Source organism: Lepisma saccharinum, chromosome 16, assembly GCF_977018435.1.
Source record: "Lepisma saccharinum chromosome 16, izLepSacc3.1, whole genome shotgun sequence".
Classification (NCBI taxonomy): domain Eukaryota; kingdom Metazoa; phylum Arthropoda; class Insecta; order Zygentoma; family Lepismatidae; genus Lepisma; species Lepisma saccharinum.
The window spans coordinates 977,859-997,031 of record NC_139244.1 but is presented as its reverse complement, the minus strand read 5'-3'; the positions used below and the strand labels follow the sequence as shown (position 1 = coordinate 997,031).

The window sequence follows — 19,173 nt, the reverse complement described above, 5'->3', positions numbered from 1 at the left end:
GAAATAGAGGCCGTGTCCCAAAGGTGCAAGACCGTACTTGAAGCGAGCATCCTCCGAGTATGGTCTTGGAGTGCGGTCTTCAAGTCATGGACTGGAAGTGAAAGTCTTTCGAACTGCACTTCGACTGCAGCGCCAAAGACGATCAGTAGATAAAACTGAGTACTCGTTGTTTTCCCCACGTTATAAACACTTGTTTTTCACCATAGAAATCACGTTGCATTTTCAAATGTTCGTACACATACATTTCCACACGTTAGAAGCACTTTAACCTACAACTTGCTGACACCTAACTAGAGCTAGGAATTTTAGGTGCAAAAATTTGCCAATAAAGGTGCAAAACAGGTGCAATTTTTGTACAAAAAAGGTGCTAAAATAGGTGCTAATTTTCAGATGTAAAATTTATTGTGAGCAGTGCATACATATATGATTCAACTTGTCTGGATAAACACATAGAGTATTACCTGGTTTTAAATCGTTTAATATAACTAAGCAAAGAAAATTCTCTGATACATTAGAAAGCGACATAAAGGAAAACATGCTTCTTCTTACCTGCTTAGAATTAGTCATCTAGAAAACTGTTAAAATAGATTACATTCAAAATTTCTATGTTCTTCTGAGTGAGGCTACATCTGCGGTCACTAAGCAGATAGTTGTAAGTTGAAAAAGAACGTTCAACGTCAACAGACACAAGTGGTGCATATTTTGTTTTCAACCGGTAATCCACATCCTTGTTGGTTGCGACTTCTTGAACATCAGGGCTTTTGGCTAAACTTTGTTCTAACTTCTCTTTCCCGACCCCTTGCAGCTCTCGTTGCACATCTATCAAAACAGCCCACTGTGCTTCCTTTTCAGGACACTGCTCCTCCAGTTTTGTGATTGCAGTAGTAAGGAAAGAGAAGCCATGTACAATATAGAGTTCGTCTTGCAATTCCTGTTTAAGTGCAAGTTTTTTGGCTTTTTCTACAGCTGACGAATTACTAGGCAAAGTATCTAAAAATTTCGATATTGTATGGAAATGATTGCAAATAAACACTGCAGCTTTTAACCATGTACCCCATCTAGTAAGAATGGGAGAGGGTGGTAGTGGAAGTTTCGTAATTTCTACATACTTCTGTATTCTAGAAGGAGCCTTTTTCAGTATTTTCTTAATGCTAGAAACAAATTTGTTCACATATGTATATTCATCTTTAAGAGCTTCACAAACTCGATGCAAAGCATGAACAATGCAGGTCACATGTTTTAAGTTAGGATACATATTCTTCAAATTAGAAAATGCAGCTAACATGTAAGATGCTTGGTCTGTAAGAACTAACCACACTATCATATTTTACGCCCTCCGGCCACAATACAAAACATGCATCATTGAAACTTTGCATTACACTTGCATTATCTTTTTTGCCGAGAAAATAAGTTTTTAAAAGCATGGGTTTCACTTGATGTCCATTGAGAGGTGCTACTAAAATGTTCAAAACGTACCTGTTTTGCCTATCTGTGGTTTCATCTAGTATGAAATAGACTGGATGGTCAGCTACTACTTGCCTGATCTGTGAGATTTTAGCTTCATAAAGAGGTTGAAGGTAAGATTTCCTTAAGGTGGTCTCATCTGGAACTGACTTCCCAGTATATTTTTGCAAATATGATTTCATGACAGGATTGTTAAGTTTCGAAAGAGGTATGTCCTTGCTGTCTCACTGAAAAATTAATTTTTATTTCTGGAACTCGAAGATGCAAGCGCCTCACCAATGAATTGCTGTCGCTTCCAATCTTTACCATCTCGTAGTTCTTTATTCCTGACGTGCTTCCCACTTTGTAGATGCTGCACAACCCGAGTGCGTTGGTGTTTGTCATCAACAGCAATAGAAATATCACACACATCACACCTCAGAACAGATCCATCACTCTGAATGCCGTCACTGCTAAACAATGTCCTGCAGTTTCCCAACATTTACTTTATGTTTTGGCATGGTGAACAAGCAAGTCCGATGCATCGATCAGTCGATCACAGACTGCAGTTACCTTGCTCGCTGAGATGGGAGAAGGAAACGAAAACAAAACAGCTTTCATACAACAATTCGTAAACAATACAGCATAGGACAAAAAGAGCACAACTTCTAGCAATTGTAACTCGTCATTGTTGGCACTGTTTAAAGTGCGCATGCTTACTATAATACATTAACATCCAAGAACTGAAGAAAGCCGATTCATTGTTGTGCGGTAAACAAGAATCACGTTCCAAGAAGCCGTGCCTCGAATGTGGGTGAGGTTAAACAGCGCGCGAGTTGTATTTAAAAAAATGATAAAGATGCAAAAAGGGCGAAAAGGTGCAAAAGGTTCTGAGATTGTGAGAAAGGTGGAAAAGGTTCCGAGATTGTGAAAAATGAGCAAAAACGTGCAACCGAAACACCATGAGTAAAGTTCAATAAGTGCTTATTTTGGGGATGAGTCACTTTTTACCCATTTTCACACAAAAAAATTTAAGGTGCAGCACCTAAAATTCCTAGCTCTGCACATAACGTATATTTAACCCGTGTTGCTGGCTTTCTACCTCCGCGATTTTAAACAAACGAACAACGAGTGTGGAAATCACGTGACCGAGTCAGCTTCCATCTGCACTGCGAGCTATGCACTTGCGTACTCCTGTTCTTGGCGCTTTCGAACTGTACTAGGTGACGTCAGTTCCGCCAAAACCATGCTTCAAGTACGTACTTCGTACCTTTCGGACAGAGCCTAAGAACGTTCAGGTGGATACTCCACTTCAAACTGTAGGTCCAGTCCCTATTAGCCTGTCTGTGTATAAAGTGGACTAGAAGCAAAAACCCAAACAATTTTATCCTCCAAATCAAGTGCTATTTTGAATTATAGTGCCAACAATTATCTTATTAATCAGAACCGGAACTTGTCCAGTAGAACTTTACATTTTAACAAGACGAGTTTTCTATTTTACATACTCTGTACTATTCCGTGACATTTTGTTCTGAAATATATTGTCTAAAAAGTGTGATACGACACCGGGTGTGCCGGGTTCGAATCCAGGACTGGGCAGGTAATCTCTGCAAATGTCCCTTCATCAATTTCATGGGCATTAGTGATAACGTCGTCGCCTTGTAATCGAGGTGTCCCGGATTTGTTACCCGGTGGAAGCACATAGTGGTTCGGAGCCCACTTTAAACTGGAGGTCCTGAACCCAGTTGCCTTTCTCTGCATAAAAATGAACTTCAAACTCAAACTCACCAATTTCATGGCATCCTCCCGAGTTCTTTATGCAGCTAAATGTGTATAAAATGCATATTTTAATATTAAATTATATTTAAAAACCTGTCTAAGTAGGGTGCACGCCCAAACTTGAGTTTCGTAAGAAACAAATAAAAAATTTCTGCCCATATCGCTCGTTTGTCCACGCGAAAGACCGTAGTTTCAATGTCGTGACGTAAGCATAGCGAAATGATGCAAAAACCTGAAGATTGGGTTCCCAAACGCACGTAATGTCAAGGCCGCGAATTTGGTCAACGCACCGACGCACGTGCGGACATGATCCTTGTATGCAGGAACCGCCAAAGGGCTGGTGGAAGATTCTCCACGCGGCTGAAGATATTAGAATTTGCATTCTTAGGCATTGCACGTCCGATGTGCGTATTCTCATTTAACCATCAACGTATGATGTAACATTACGCGCTGTGGAAGGGGGAGGGGGAATGGTCGACCCTCCCTGGAAGCTGTCATGGTTAGTTTCGTTATAGAAGAGCAGAAAGCTTGTTGATTTATTTGATTTATTTTACCTCCCATTTCTGCCACATTTGGCTAATCGCGAAGATGAGTAATGATATGATGAAACTCAAGAAGGGACACTCGCAAAGAACATCCACGCCCAGGCCGGGATTCGAACCCGGCTACACTGTGCTTAATCTACCCATATCGTTACGGTGTATATTGAGATCTTTCTCCCCCACCAGTCTGCAATGATTTCGCACCCTGGTTATTATTGTATAATAATAAACATAAACATGATAATAATAATTAGTATTTATTTCTGTTATTCAAATTTTATCAATTGCCTGACCGCCACCCCACAAACATTTCTTGGTACGTCACTGTCAGGTACGCTGTGCTTCGGTAGTCATTCCCCTCTCTTTTTTTCCTGTATGCCTTACTTTCATTATTTCCTCCTCAGTCTTTATCTTTGTTTCCCCCTTCTGTCTACCTTTAATTGTCTCCTTTCTTTTCTTCTACCTTTTCCTGTTTCTTTATCACTTCTCCCTTTTTCTTCATCCGCTTCTCCTTTGCTTTCGATTTTGTCTTTCTTCCCCTGCTTCTCTATTTCTTTGCTTCTGTTGTTAGCAGGAGCGTATATTCTAGACTAACTAGGATATCTGCGAAGCCTGAAGTCTAGAGAATAAAATACAGGAGAAAAATCGATCAGAAATTGTAAATAATTTTTTCATATCAGTGAGATGATGATGGTGTTTCTGGTAACCTGATAACTTGTGAGTTGGCAACCTGATTTCCTATGAGTTGACAACCTGATTTCTTATGAGTTGGCAACCTGATTTCTTATGAGTTGGCAACCTGAGTTGGTAACCTGATTTCTTACGAGTTGGTAACCTGATTTCTTACGAGTTGGAAACTTGATTTCTTACGAGTTTGCAACCTCATTTCTTACGAGTTGGCAACCTCATTTCTTATGAGTTGGCAACCTGATTTCTTATGAGTTGGCAACCTCATTTCTTATGAGTTGGCAACCTGATATCTTATGAGTTGGCAACCTGATTTCTTATGAGTTTGCAACCTGATTTCTTACGAGTTGGTAACCTGAGTTGGTAACCTGATTTCTTACGAGTTGGCAACTTGATTTCTTACGAGTTTGCAACCTCATTACTTACGAGTTGGCAACCTCATTTCTTATGAGTTGGCAACCTCATTTCTTATGAGTTGGCAACCTGATTTCTTATGAGTTTGCAACCTGATTTCTCACGAGTTGGTAACCTGAGTTGGTAACCTGATTTCTTACGAGTTGGCAACCTGATTTCTTACGAGTTGGCAACTTGATTTCTTACGAGTTTGCAACCTCATTTCTTACGAGTTGGCAACCTCATTTCTTACGAGTTGGCAACCTGATTTCTTATGAGTTGCAACCTGATTTCTTATGAGTTTGCAACCTGATTTCTTATGAGTTGGCAACCTGATTTCTTACGGGTTGGTAACCTGATTTCTTACGCATTGGCAACCTGATTTCTTACGAGTTTGTAAACTTATTTCTATCCATAGCCTGGACCATGTGACGTAGTGATGTAACGGTATCTAGTGACATGTGAAACGCAGTTCGATATAAATTAATTTTATATCTTGATTCATTTTATGTTCAAATATAAAAGTGTGAGGTTCTTTATTTTGTGGATAAATTTGTATCCGAGCCAGACGTCGGGAGTTGGGGACGGGTTTTTCTTGAGTGACTGCCGCCGCTTAGAACATGACATATTTGCACCAACACGGAGATAAGGAAAGATTATTTTCGCCGCTACCGGACTTGAGTCGCAGCAGGCGTTCGAACCCATGTTCACGGATGACCAGGAAAACCAGCTGGAGCCCAAGCCTGCAAGGATCGAGGACGCGTCGCCGACCGCGCCTTTCAAGACAATGGACAGAGGTCATTTCCATCCCCTGGGAAACCGAAGCGAAGCCAGCTTTAGCGTCATTCCCAACGGACAAATTCGAAAGTGACATATAAACAAGAGTACCACGATTCCGGAGACAGTTTTGACCCGGGTTTCATAGAGAGAGCAGCTCCGCGCTACACTCTCGCGTGATTATTGTTTTGTGTCCGCGAACTTTGTTTTCTTACGTACCGTGAACGAATCGCAGATAGAGAGTTACCAGTGTGCGCCTTATTTTGGTGAAGATTACGCGGTGATTTGTTTTTGCCAAGCGTGGACTACATAATAATGGAGGGCTAAAGAAGATAGAGAAGGGAGTCCGTCGACTCCCCTGACGCCTGCAACGACGCCGAAGCCAGTCAGACGACGCCAAAACCAAACACTGCCCAAAGCCCGAAGGACGCTTTCAGATCGACGTCCCAACCAAAGCCCGAAGGACGTTTCCAGATCGACGTTCCAACCGAAGCTCGTTACCAGAGAGAGAGAGGGAAGGACGATTCCAGAACGACGCCCAAACGAAGCCCGTCACCAGAGAGAGATGATTGCAGATCGACGTCCAATTGATGTCCGACACTGGAGAGATTCCTGACCGGCGCGTGACCACGTACACCCGACGCTAGTGACAAGAGGAACGCCCGAAGTACTGAGGAAGTACACCATATCGTCGCAATTATTCTTCGTCGCGATCGACCTCGGAGAACAATTTCGCCACAAAGGAACCGTGTGCAAGTCCCGCGTCCAGGAGAGATGAATGACCACGCAACGTAGCAGAGTCTGGTAGAGTATACTTCAGAGGGTCTATGTTCATGTAAACGTGCGTCGTTAGTATCAACACCGTACTGTTAATGCCGAAGTCTCACTTATTTGCAAAATTACTCAGGAAACCCCGAACCTAATTTTCGCATCTGATAATTTTTGGTAGTGTTGTAAAAAAGAGTTATTTCATGTTCAGATGTGCTAATTTAATTGTCTGCATTCAGGGTTAGAAGCTCCATTTCATTTCTTTAATATTTAGTATAAATTGTCAAACTGTGCTCCATTTTTTGTGTAACCGACCGCCCCGTCGCGCCATTTAATTTGTCAATACTTGACTGATGAGTCCTGTTTATTTGTGGAAGGCGTAAATTTTATTGCAAGGTCGTGCGCATGAAGTAGTATTATTTGCTGCATAGTGGTTTTTGATGCAATTTTTGCTCGCGCCGATGATTGATTTGTGTATTTCCGGCAGCTGGAGCCAATTAAGTTTTTGCATCCCTATGTAATTGTGTAGTTGTTCTCATTGGACGAGAGAGGCTTATGTGTAATAACCCCGTCCGAGAAACTTGTATAATGTCGGGCTTACGACTCGATGCATACGTTCATTCGAACGAAAGATTTAACCACGCCGACCCAATTGTCTTAGTTAACCGCTTTCCGAGGGCTGGCACTTAAGTTAATTTAAAAGAGCACAGGAGCTGGCAGACAAATGCCCTAAATTCACATAAAGGTTTAAAAATTAAAAGGAATGATATGTTAATGAGATCCATGATTTGTATCCATACTTCACATGTAAAAATACCTCATGTGTGTGAAAGAGAGATAGAGTTAATGTTGTGAGAGTGAGGAGGCTTTGTAAACAGTTGTTGATTGCAATATTTTTTTGTTGTTACAATATATATTCACTTTTTACCGTTCGTCAGTGTTGTTATTTGACGTTTTTTCAGGTACCAGATATTATGCTATTAGTGTTTTATGATTGTTCGAATCTACATATCAAAGGTAAACAAAACAGTGTAACATTTCAAGGTATTAATCCCCGCCTCGAAATAGTATGACAATAAACGACCGTCTCAGTACCGAACTTGAAAAACTGGACCGTGAGTCACGACCGGTTTCCCGTACACATAACGACGTTTGGCCCCGTGCCGGGGTATGATTGACACGTCATTTCGGGGACCGTGAGTGCACTCGTTACAGTGAGATGGCTCAGACCTTGGACTCGGAATACGCCACTGGTTGTTAGGTTGTGGGCTCTCACGATAAATACGTAAAAGTTATTGTTCATGCGAAGACCTCTAAACCTAACGTGCCTAATCTAACAACGAGAACATTTATCGTGACGTCAGTAGACGACGGTGTTCAATACGGTGCGCGATAAATGAGGCCCTACTGCTTCTTGGTTCGTGAAAGAGTTTGATTTAAGCGATGCCAAGACAGTTGAAAGCTTCAAATTTGTGTTGGATTTGTAATTTAGCGTCGCTTTTCTTCCGCTTTTTGGCTAATCGCGACGATGATACGATGACAATGATGAAGCTTTATGTTCATTTCGTGCGACATAAACTGTTACGATGATGCAACCCGGGCTTCACGATTCAGATACTTGGAACAAAACAAGTTCTATTTTTTTTTTTTATTCTCGCGATATATCGAAATTAACCTTGTAGTTTGATGTTCATTCCAACGCTTCGAAAAGCTATCAATCAAAAATTACCGCACGTGACCACTGGCATGAAACCACTCACACTGGGAGGGTTTCATGCCAGTCAGTTTGGGATTTATTTATTTCCATCCACCCGTTCATGCAAGCACAAATTGCGCCACGATATGGTATAGGTCAACAACATTATTGTGTAATTTGCAATAGGAAGAAGTTAACCTACACTTATATTTCTTTAAAAAACAATAATAGAATCGAGTCTGTGGTGTAGAACGCAAGACAAGTCAAAACAAGCACGTTTGATATCACTGGCCAGCCACGTATCTAGAACAATGTTTCGGGGGGGGGGGAAGGGGGAAGGTTACGACCAAGTGTCTCACATAATAAGAATGATAATAAAGTTAATCATTAATAGGCTAATAAGACTAAAATGTATATTATTAAAAATAATATTGTTAAAATAGTTCAACTAATAATAATGATAATTATTTTTTATTGCACGAAGTAGAAATATGATATAATAATATAGATGTATCAGCACATTCATTATCTAGATTATGTTTAGTTAAGATCACAAACGTTTGTGTAAAAACAACTGTTCTAGCACAGAAACTAATGTTAATGTTAGTTTCAGCGTATTATTACGTATTATTAGTAGTCGTTCTAGGCATAGCCTACATTTCTGTAAAATCACGATCTAATCCTTACCTTTGTGAAAGTTCTCAACTTCATATATTATTACACAACAGTAAACAAGTATTTTGATTATTTAATTTTGGACTTGGAAAGTCTTTCGTAGTTGGGGACCATCCCCTTAAATACGCCCTTGTGGCAACTTAAACTGGCATCGTGTGAATTAGGCTTTAGTAATGTATTTTTAAGTACCCTGGGAAGCAGAACTGCACAAAGCACAATAACGGAGAGAAGAAAAAACGTTGGTGAAAAAGCGACTTAAGAAAAACACTACAAATGGCTCTCAGATGACATTCAGAACGAAATCATTGATATATTAGGGAGATCTGTTTTCCTTGATATTGAAATTTAATTTAAAATTTTGGGAGCGTCAGCACTTAGGCTATTTTGCTCCCGTCATTTTATACGGGGGCCAGCCCCTTATCATTACAAATAACAACTCTAGCATTGCATAACTAAAAATGTTAAAATGTGCTGACTTCTGTTAAAAGCTGAGGCCTTAAACGGGCACTCAGCACACACAAGGACAACAAACAGGACAACACACACAAAATTATACTGGCCATAGTGCCAGTCGCCAGAGCCTCGTTAGTCTTTAGTCCAGGGTGCACTACGTGGAAGGGAGGTTGACTTTTGGGCGCCTACGTGGAAGGTCACCCCTTACACCCCTCCGCTCCGTGGTAGCAGATATTAAAAGTCGGGAATATTTTGCTATTATGGTTGTCGAAACTTGTGACATATCCATCCGTGGACAATTAATATTCTGCATTAGAACTGTGAATAAAAATTTTGATATTTTTGAGGAATTCATGGGCTTTTATGAGATTCCGAACACTGAGGCCAAAACTTAAAAAAGGGAGAGAGAGTGTGTCATTCATTAATTTATTTCAGTGATCAAAGGCCCCCATAATAATTTTGACAAGTCGGCGCCCCTGCTTTTGGGTACTGTTGTTTCATTCGTGAATGCATACCTTAAATCTGCCACTCCTATTACTTGCACCATCGTAACCCTGGCCTATGAATTTTTTCATGTCAGGGGCAAGTTTGTGACACTCTTCAAGATGAACTGAAGTCAGATTTTCAGCTGACATATCACTACCCTTCAGGACCGTAGCCTGAATTTTAATTCTGGAGGGGCTCATCCCTTATCAGAAGTCGCCATCTAAAGTCGAAGAGTGTGGTAAAAGCCTGAAGATGAATTTCTCAGTACGTTACAACTTGTTACATAATATGCTAATCCTGCTAAGGAAGTAACATTATTATCATTATACACTATTTAATTTAAATATTTGCAGGATTTCTGGGGCTTCATCCACCCAAGCCCCGCTGGCTACGATTCTGCTGTGAAACTTTAGTGGATGTTATTGTCAGAATCCACAACCGTTCACACAGAGATGTTTTTCATATCTGTTACATCAGTGTCTCATCGGGAAATATTCTGAATATTTTCAAAAAGATGAAATAAATTTGTGGGGGGTCCGGACCCCCTGGATACGCCCTTGTTAACGTTAATGTTTCTTGCAGAGAAATTCTATTCTAGAGATCTTTCCTGTTCTAAAATCCGCCAAACTTTTGAGTGACGCACATTCCGAGTAATTTCACCTGAAACAAGCCCATTTTTTTCAAGGACGAACATAAAGTACAGGGAAACGATTGAGTTGTTGCTTCCAATCAGAAATTCATCTTTCTGAGCGATTCTCTGCAATTTCAAGCTGAAATTGATAAAATTTTCAAATCACTTAGCGATTTAAGATCATTTGCTGTGATTTAACTTGTAGCCAGTGGCGGGCCATGACCCCAAATGTTTAAGAAATTGTAGGTGTTGCTGCTTAGGTAATCAAGTTGAACAAACGTCACTTATTTCTACAGTTAAGTAGATAATTATGCAGGTTGCGGAATTCAGGGGGGGGGGGGAGGATTTGCCATCACAAATAATCTTGTAAAAATTATTTTCCCCACTAAAATTTTTGGAGGGTTAGTTCACTGTTAAGGATATGGGATTAGGTTTGACCTCAAATGCCCTTGACTAAGGATAATGCAGAATATACACACAGAATGAAGGATAATGTAGATCTGTGTGTGTGTGCCCGTGTTGCGTGCCCCTCTCTCTCTCTCTCTCTCTCTCTCTCTATATATATATATATATATATATTAATATATAAATATATAAATATAAATATATATATATATATATATATATATATATATATATATATATATATATATATATATATATATAACTGCTGATAAAAGCATGGACCAAAAAGCAGCACTATAGTGGAAGGGCGCGACACGCGATACACGGACTCCTTCAGTCTGAAGCAAAACATTCACAGCGCATGTGCGAACAACGGACAGAAGCGACAGGATGTATGTTGAGAAAACGGCGAAGGCCGAGCGACAATCTGTCACGTGCAGCTTGTCGTGTTGCTTCGGTTCGAGTTAACTTGCATTTATTTCTGAAGGTCGGTTTCCAAAAGACACGCGTCGCTTGTCTCTTCGGTCTGAAAGCTTCCTTAGGGAGAATTCACACCGAAGCATCAAGCGACACGACTCGCTTTAAAAATTAACGAATCGAACGCAGGCCTGGGCGGCCTATGCCGATACGGTGTGAATCGTTGTGTCCCTTAGACAGGTAACTTTTTATTTATGAATTGTAGCTTTCCTGGCGACGTGATTCGAGCTAACTCCAATTTAACCTGGCTGGTGACCCGAGAACACTTGCTCGAACTTTTTATTTATTTATTTGGATGGTGAAGTTAAGTCACAGGCCTTTTCTTCCACTGAACCATCTCTACTTGACATTATACAAATTTGTAACGTGTAAGAGTTTGAGATTTATATCAGAACTAAAATCAGATCGAAATGGCAAGCGATACACGGGTGTCACACTGAAGTGACAAGTATAAAGCTAGAAGGATCACTAAACGCGACCACCAGACCGAGGCGATAGGATGCACGCTATTGAGAAAACGGAGCACACAAACATGCAACACCCAAGCGACATGTGTCGTTTCGGTCTGACAGCTCCCACAGTGTGTGCTGTCGCGCAGACACTATACTAACCCACAACCCTGCGTAAAACGAATATCTTTATAATCTAGCGTATGCTCACGAAACGCTTCACTGAATGGTGACCACGCGTGAAGCGATGTTCAAAAGTCACCTACGTAAGTTCCTTTCACATGCGTAACAAAAACAAACGAGACTCGTACAAGTTCGTAGCAAGAAACAAGAAGGGGTGACATGCGTCTGGTTGGCTTCGAAGCATGAGTCACCAAGATCTCTTGCGATTCTGAAATCTGTTAAATACCAGTTATCAGCTCAACATAAACAAGAGATTACCTTCTACACTTCAAAGCAGTTGAAAAAGCGAGTCACCAAAGAAGTCATATGAGGACTAACCCTCAAAATAAAAAAAACAACATGAAACCGATATAAAACATTAAAGCCTATGTTTTTCTGTAAAGGAGAAATAGGCAAAAATCCTCTTCATTTGTGATCTAGAAAAACAGTTGTGCAAGATATTCGCGCGCGTGGTTTCTCGAGTAGATGGCGCAGTGGTCGGCGTGACGCGTTACAAAGTCCGAGGTCCCAGGATTCGAACCGGCTTAGGTATGGATGTATCATTGTGTAAATTGTTGTTTTAAGTTCATTGTATGCACAGAAAGGCTAATTTGGACTGGACCTACAGTTTTTACTGGCATCCGAACCACTGTGTAATGTTTCTCCACCGGGAATCGAACCCGGGACCCATTGATTACAAGGCGACGACGTTGCCACTTTTTTTTTTAAAAAAACAAAGGAAATACCCCCTACAGGGAAGTATCCCCCACCATTCACACTTTTACATTTTTCAATTGTTACAGTTTCTCAGTTTCTTATCATCTGGACAAACACAAATACCCATGCCTTACCCGGGACTCGAACCCGGAACCCCTGGCTCTGCTAACCACTCTGCCACGGAGGTCGACATACTTCGCCATCGGGGAGGCCGGATGTATCATTGTATTTGTTCCGTCATCCATTTCGCTATTCATTCTCATCGTCGCGATTAACCCAAAAGAATGTAAAATATCCAAGTGTGTTATATTAATCCTGTTGAGCGAGTGTTTTAAACCGCCACAGCTGTTCACGAATTTGAGCGTCTTTGTGAATATCCCTTCATCAGTTTCATTCAATCTTCACTTAATGTTATCATCACGATACCAAAAGTGGCAAAAAAGCGGCGTTAAATAACAAAAATGCAAATGCAACACTCTGTTATAAAGTAATTGTTACATTAATATTGTTATGTGCACGATTACTACTCCAATCAGTTGTTTTTTTTTTCAAGTACCTGCCCTCTTCCCCTACAGAAAATGGTGACTACGCCCCTAGTTGTGCAGACTCAAACATGCGAAAAGGAAGAGTGGAGCTGACTCATGGGGAAAGCGAGAGAATTACTTCCCCTCCAGTCGATACGGCGTTATCAACCCACCTGAGAAGATTTCAATCCTGCCATGGGACTGGGCAAGTGCGCTTGACCTTGAAAATAAGGCTCACCGTCGCGTCGAGCGATTTGCAGACGGGCGATGCGATGCAAGGCACTCAACTCTAGCCGCGCAGGTAAACACGGAAGGACGTGGTTCTCGGTTCCTGTGCGAAATCGCGGAAACGGTGGATAAGTGTTTGCAAAAATTCGTTAACTCCCCAGCGATGGCGCAGGCTATCGAAATGCATGCAGTTGACCCGAAGAACCGCTTCAAAAGAAACGTGAGCAAGTGGATAGGCCAGAAGGAGATCTTGAAGAAACTTTCACCGGCCCGGCAAATGGATATCCAGTTTATGGACTTGACGTACAAAGCGCCACTCGCGAAAGGAAAAGGTGAGTAACACTTCCAAATATACTACTTTTCTACAAAGGTGTATACGTGTAGGTCGATCAACAAACTGATACTGAACCGTCATTGCTCAACGCAAAATGACGTCAACCGGAACAGATAAGTGTCGTATTTTTGTAGCAGAAGCAGAACCATTCATTCAAATATAATGAAATTAGACGTAATGGATCTTGGTGATAAAAAGAAGCCATTTAGTAAAAATGGAAGCAGTAAGGCGTGAAATCTATGGTCATCTAGGAGTTGTTGTTGTGTTGTCTAGAGACCCTCGTAAGCAAGAAAACAAAACGTAATTTGCATGTACATGTTTATATCTTTAAAGTCCACTTCATGCTGAGATGGGCTAATTGAGATTGTACCTACAGTGTAAAAAGAAAACAGACCACTATGCAGTATCACTCCACAAGGAATCTAGCATGAGATTCCGCGACTCGTTTCCGCATATAGGTATTTGTGAATCTAAAAAAAAAATGTTCATAAACCTTATTACGGTAACTTATTTTTCAAAATTATATTAATCTCATCTGATTGGTTGATTTGGTTCATTTTCCTTCTCCTTTCTGCTACTTTCGGCTAGCCGCGAAGATAGGATGAGTGACGATATGATGCCCAGGCCGGGAATCGAACCCGGGACAATTGGCATCGCAGCGCGCTGTGATAACCACTACTCCACAGAGGTGGGCTAATCTAATCTGTTGCTGTTACTAAAACCAACGCTATATTCGTGAAATTAAAGTCGTTTAACATTATAACATACGGTATAGTTCTGTTTTCTTTTTATATTTGCTATTTTGATTCTTCAATGACTATCCTGGGTAGATCTGTAACGCATAATCAGTGCTCGAAGTGGAAATTCCCCGAAAAGCAGTTTTAGCATAACAGGGTCATAAAATGAAACTTAAGAAACGGCTTAGGCAACAGGTGGAGACAGTGCGTACATTTTCGTGAGACAATATCGGGAATTGTGTCAAAATAGAAACTTCTTTGACGAGACGATGTGCACAAAGCGAGGAGGCACCGAACATGTGAAATTTGTGGTTGGGGAAAAACTCGTTCGCGCGCTCTGATTCATTGTACAATATCTTAACATTGAATGTATTGAGCTATTAAATTGATTTATATCTTAGAAAACTTGTAGGGTATTCCGATAGATCTATGTAATAAAGATAAGATAATGTAATAAAGCAGGCTATTAAATAATACAAATTAATACACGATACTGAGCACTGTTCAATAAGGCACATATGTAGACGATATGATGTTGACACTGATCTATATACATACCTATAGATATCCGGAAGGGGAAAGGTGGGGCCGGCGCCTGGAAAATAAACATTAATCTAAAATTATATATTACACATTTGTTATGTTATTCACAGTAATTCGTCAATTGTTAGGGCATTGGACAGAAGCTTATAACTTCAAACTGAAGATATTTTTCTTTTGAGAGAGAGCAACATTACTATGTAGAAAATATGCCTAGTTTGCTCCCCTTAAAAAAAAAAAAAAACTTTCTTGTCCCTCCTTGTAAAACTCCTGCGGACATCAATGTACACACCCAAAATTCCAACATCCCCTATTTTTTTTTACCCGCAAACACATAATTTCTGGATATTTTGGTTCTACATTTGCCCTTTGACCCCTAAATACGCATTCGCCCCTAAGATCGAAATTCTGGATGTTGAAATTGCCTCTCTCCTCTGCTCAGATACCCATAGTCGCTCTGTAGGGACATTAATGAAAGAAAAATCTCGTGTGTTATCATCTGCCCCAGGAATCGAACTTGAGTTTCCAGTGTAAAAGTCAGGCGCAACATTTTCTGTATCGCCATAAGTAATTTTGAGGTAAGAGAAGGCATTGCCTTAACTTTGCCATGTTTGATTGATTGATTGAGTTGGTGTCTGAAGTCCACTTTCTGCACAGTAACGCTAATTGCGACTGAAGCTACAGTTTAAAGTGTGATCCGAACCACAGTATGTGCCGTCACCTGGTATCGAACCCGGAACCCCTTGATTACAAGGCGACGACGAACTTCGCCACGTGAATAAAGTCGTAAATAAAGAAATAAATAATTTCCACCGATGTTTTACGTACGTATTAATTAATTATGTGTATAATTTGCATTCGTTCCTTGTTGATTGATTATTTTACTTCGCTTTTCTGCCTGTTTTGGCTAATCGCGAAGAAGGGGATAAGTGAAGATTTGTGAAATTGATGAATGGACACTCACAAACACGCATGCCCAGGACGGGATTCGAACTCGAGACGACGGGCGTCGTTGCGCGCTGTACTAATCACTGCTCCACAGAGGCCGGCAATTCTATCTTGTTCGAAACAAGTATAACCATAGTATAATTTAACATATTTATACACGAGTAACGTTAATAATAACTGCTTTCCACTTCTTTGAAAAATCTGCGCGTCAATAACAGAATGTTCCTGATTGACTCTCCTTTATTTAGCCACCTTGTTTCCGTTCAAATGTGTGGGGGCGCGTTTCCTGTTTGCCAACCTAACTGCATCAGCGTCTTTTTGAGCTTGTAAACAGTTCCGCAGGCAATCGCAGCATTCCTCCTCTGTTTAGTTCTGCAGGTGTGCGAGTTCAATAAGCTCCGGTCTTCATTGCACTAGATGACGTAACGCGATACGAAACTTGTGTCTGTGTTATGACCATAAGGGTGGCTTTAACTGGTCCAAACCCTTCGCTTTAATTTAGTGAACATTTTGAACTATTTGTGTAATCAACTAAACGTCATCTCAATATTGATTAAAACACTATATTGGTTTGATTTATTGTTCTAGGTCCACTTTATGCACAGTAAGGCTAATCGGTACTGGACCTACAGTTTAAAGTGGGATCCGAACCACTTGTGCCTCCACCGGGTATCGAACCCGGACCCCTTGATTACAAGGAAACATCGCTACCACTGCGCCATCGGGAGCCCCAACATTATATTGGTTGAAAACGTCTTGAAAGTTACATTAGTATCAGAGAAACCTGCGCGCGCATTGGCGCTTTCTTAAAATAAAAGAATACGATATTTTTCGTATTTAATGTAATTAAAGTACAATTAAAATTATACCATTCTTGGGCTGCTATAACCTAAAACCCATCGATTTTGCATTAATTATATAATCTAATCTACAATTTATTATTTCATTATTCTACTTGGAAGAATTTAGAAAATATATTTCTGGTTTATTTATAATGGATGGCCACATATTCTTCAATTACAAGTTTGTTATGTTCTTCATAATTTATGGGAAAATGTATTGTAATTGGCGATAATTAATAGTTCGTAGTCTCAAAAAGTTAAAATTATAGATTTGTCAAAGGTTGAAGAAAGTAGAGAATGAATGCACTCTTACAATAAGCATAATGAATAATAATGTTGTTGTTAATAGGTGTATATTGATATTGTACAATGAGAGCATTTAAAAGGAAATGTATTATTACAAGTAAGAAGTCATTAAAATCATGTCATGGCTATTACTGTTATTATTAACGGTTTATAACTTGAAATTTTACTATCCTTGGGTGTTGAAAGTTGATCCAGTAGCATTATTTATATACGGCATGGATTGTCTACACAGGATGTGCAAGTTCTTGATCAGTTCTTTCATTGGGCGTGAGGTGCTGATTCCCCGGAAGTGCGTTCTTGAAATATTTTCTCCTGTCACTCACTCACTCATACACACACACACACACACACACAGCTGCCCTCGCATCCGTTGCGTGTTCTTGAAACTTCTTGAAGGATTTCGAGGTCACGAGCAATGCAGACGTTTACGATTTTTACTTTCTAGGTGGAACAGGTCGAGATTTACAGGGAAATCGGCTGATTGCTCGAGGGAGGAAAGTTCAAGCAGGTTTCGGATGAATACCGTAATGGTGTCACGGGTAAAGCGCTCCATACACGATGCTTCAATCGAAGTTTACATTTATTTTGTGCGCATATAGGCTAATCGGGACTGGAGCTACGGTTGAACGTAGGGTTTCGTCTCATTGAAATTGTGACGCCACTGAAGTCCAAGCAGTGATTAATTCATGGGTTGGCCCGGGAGGGAAATCTCCCCCCCCGCCAAGCTAAGATGTTTGGCAACCATGTCTTTCTTTCATTCACTTTCATTTAACTCAGAACGTACGTTTTCTGGTTCTTTCTTAGTAATAATCACTTATTCAGTTCTCTTTATAATTAAAAGTCAAGATAATGAACGAATTTAAGATATCGTCAGTTTTGATAACTGCCGCGGTGGCTCAGTCGGTAACGCGTCTGACTACCATGCTAAAGGTCCCGGCTCCCCTATACGCCTTCATGGCGTGGTGCTAAGCACAGGGGAGCACTTTACTTTTGCTAATTATAAAATAGGATAGATCAGGGAATGTGAAGATGTCAAGTGAGGGGTGCAGGAACCCACAGAAAGTTTCATTGACGATATCCACAGATATGCTGTAGATTCGTTTGTTTTTTGTTTTAAGTCCACTTTATGCACAGAAAGGCTAATCGCGACTGCACCCGCAGTTTAAGGTGGGATCAGAACTAGTGTGATTGGGTGATTAAATTGCTTTATTTTACTTCGCTTCTTGTGCCACTTTTGGCTAATTTGCGAAGATGTGGATGAGTGATGATATGATGAAATTGATGAATGGACACTCACAAACATCCATGCCAGGTCAGGATTCGAAACCGGAACCCCTGGCGTCGTTGCACGATGTGCTAGCCACGGGGGCCGGTCCGAACTATTGTGCCTCTACCGGGTATCGAACCCATGACCCCTTGATTACAATGCAATGACGTTACCACTACGCCACCGGGGAGAGAGAAATAGAAGAGTGAAGAAGGGGAGAGAGAGAAGGAAATAATGGATTAAAATAATAATAATATATAATCAAATAGCGCAGTAGCCCAATATCGGGCCAAGGCTTACCTACCGACTGCTGGCCTCCCTCCCACGCGAGCCACAAAGGGGGCGTGGAGATCTGCAGCCAGACTAGGGGGACGGGTGGTCGACCCGACCGACCCCCAGCCGTTGTAGGACTTCGCGACCGGATTACGCTCACTCACTCGGAGCTCCCCAATTTCCTCACGATGGTGGGTTGCCACCGGCCCTATACGTAGGCCGAATAAATTCCGACCAGGATTCGAACCAAAGCCGTCCCGCAGTGAACGATCTCAAGACGAGTGAACGCCTTAACCCGCTCGGCTACGGAGGAGGAGGACAATTAATGGATTAGGCTATAGAAATAAAGAGGAGAAAGAAAAATACCCTAGTATTGAAATTTTTTTGTCCGTCCTAGAGCCCCCCCGACTGACGACGATTTTCTCTGTCAATTTCATCATATAATTACTCAACCTCATCGTCGCGGTTAGTCAAAAGTGTAAGAAATACGACGCTAAATAACAAAAATATATTGGTCAACCACACGGCGAAATACCCACCCCATCTGAGTTCCGAATTTTTAACATTTTTTTTAAAATTAACAGTAATTGGATCGATTTGATGTTTTAAGTCCACTTTATGCACAGTAAGCCTA

At 40.8% G+C, this 19,173-nt stretch overlaps 1 protein-coding gene across 1 annotated transcript in view; it reads left to right on the top strand.

The window, feature by feature from the left end:
* The first annotated feature begins 13,264 nt into the window (after nucleotides 1-13,264).
* LOC146000184 (ATP-binding cassette sub-family G member 1-like) overlaps nucleotides 13,265-19,173 on the top strand; it is a 134,895-nt gene continuing 128,986 nt past the window's right edge. Inside the window, exon 1 of the mRNA XM_083137537.1 lies at nucleotides 13,265-13,624. Coding sequence (XP_082993663.1) covers nucleotides 13,456-13,624 — 169 coding nt within the window. The 5' untranslated portion in view covers nucleotides 13,265-13,455. The remainder of the gene's footprint in view (nucleotides 13,625-19,173) is intronic.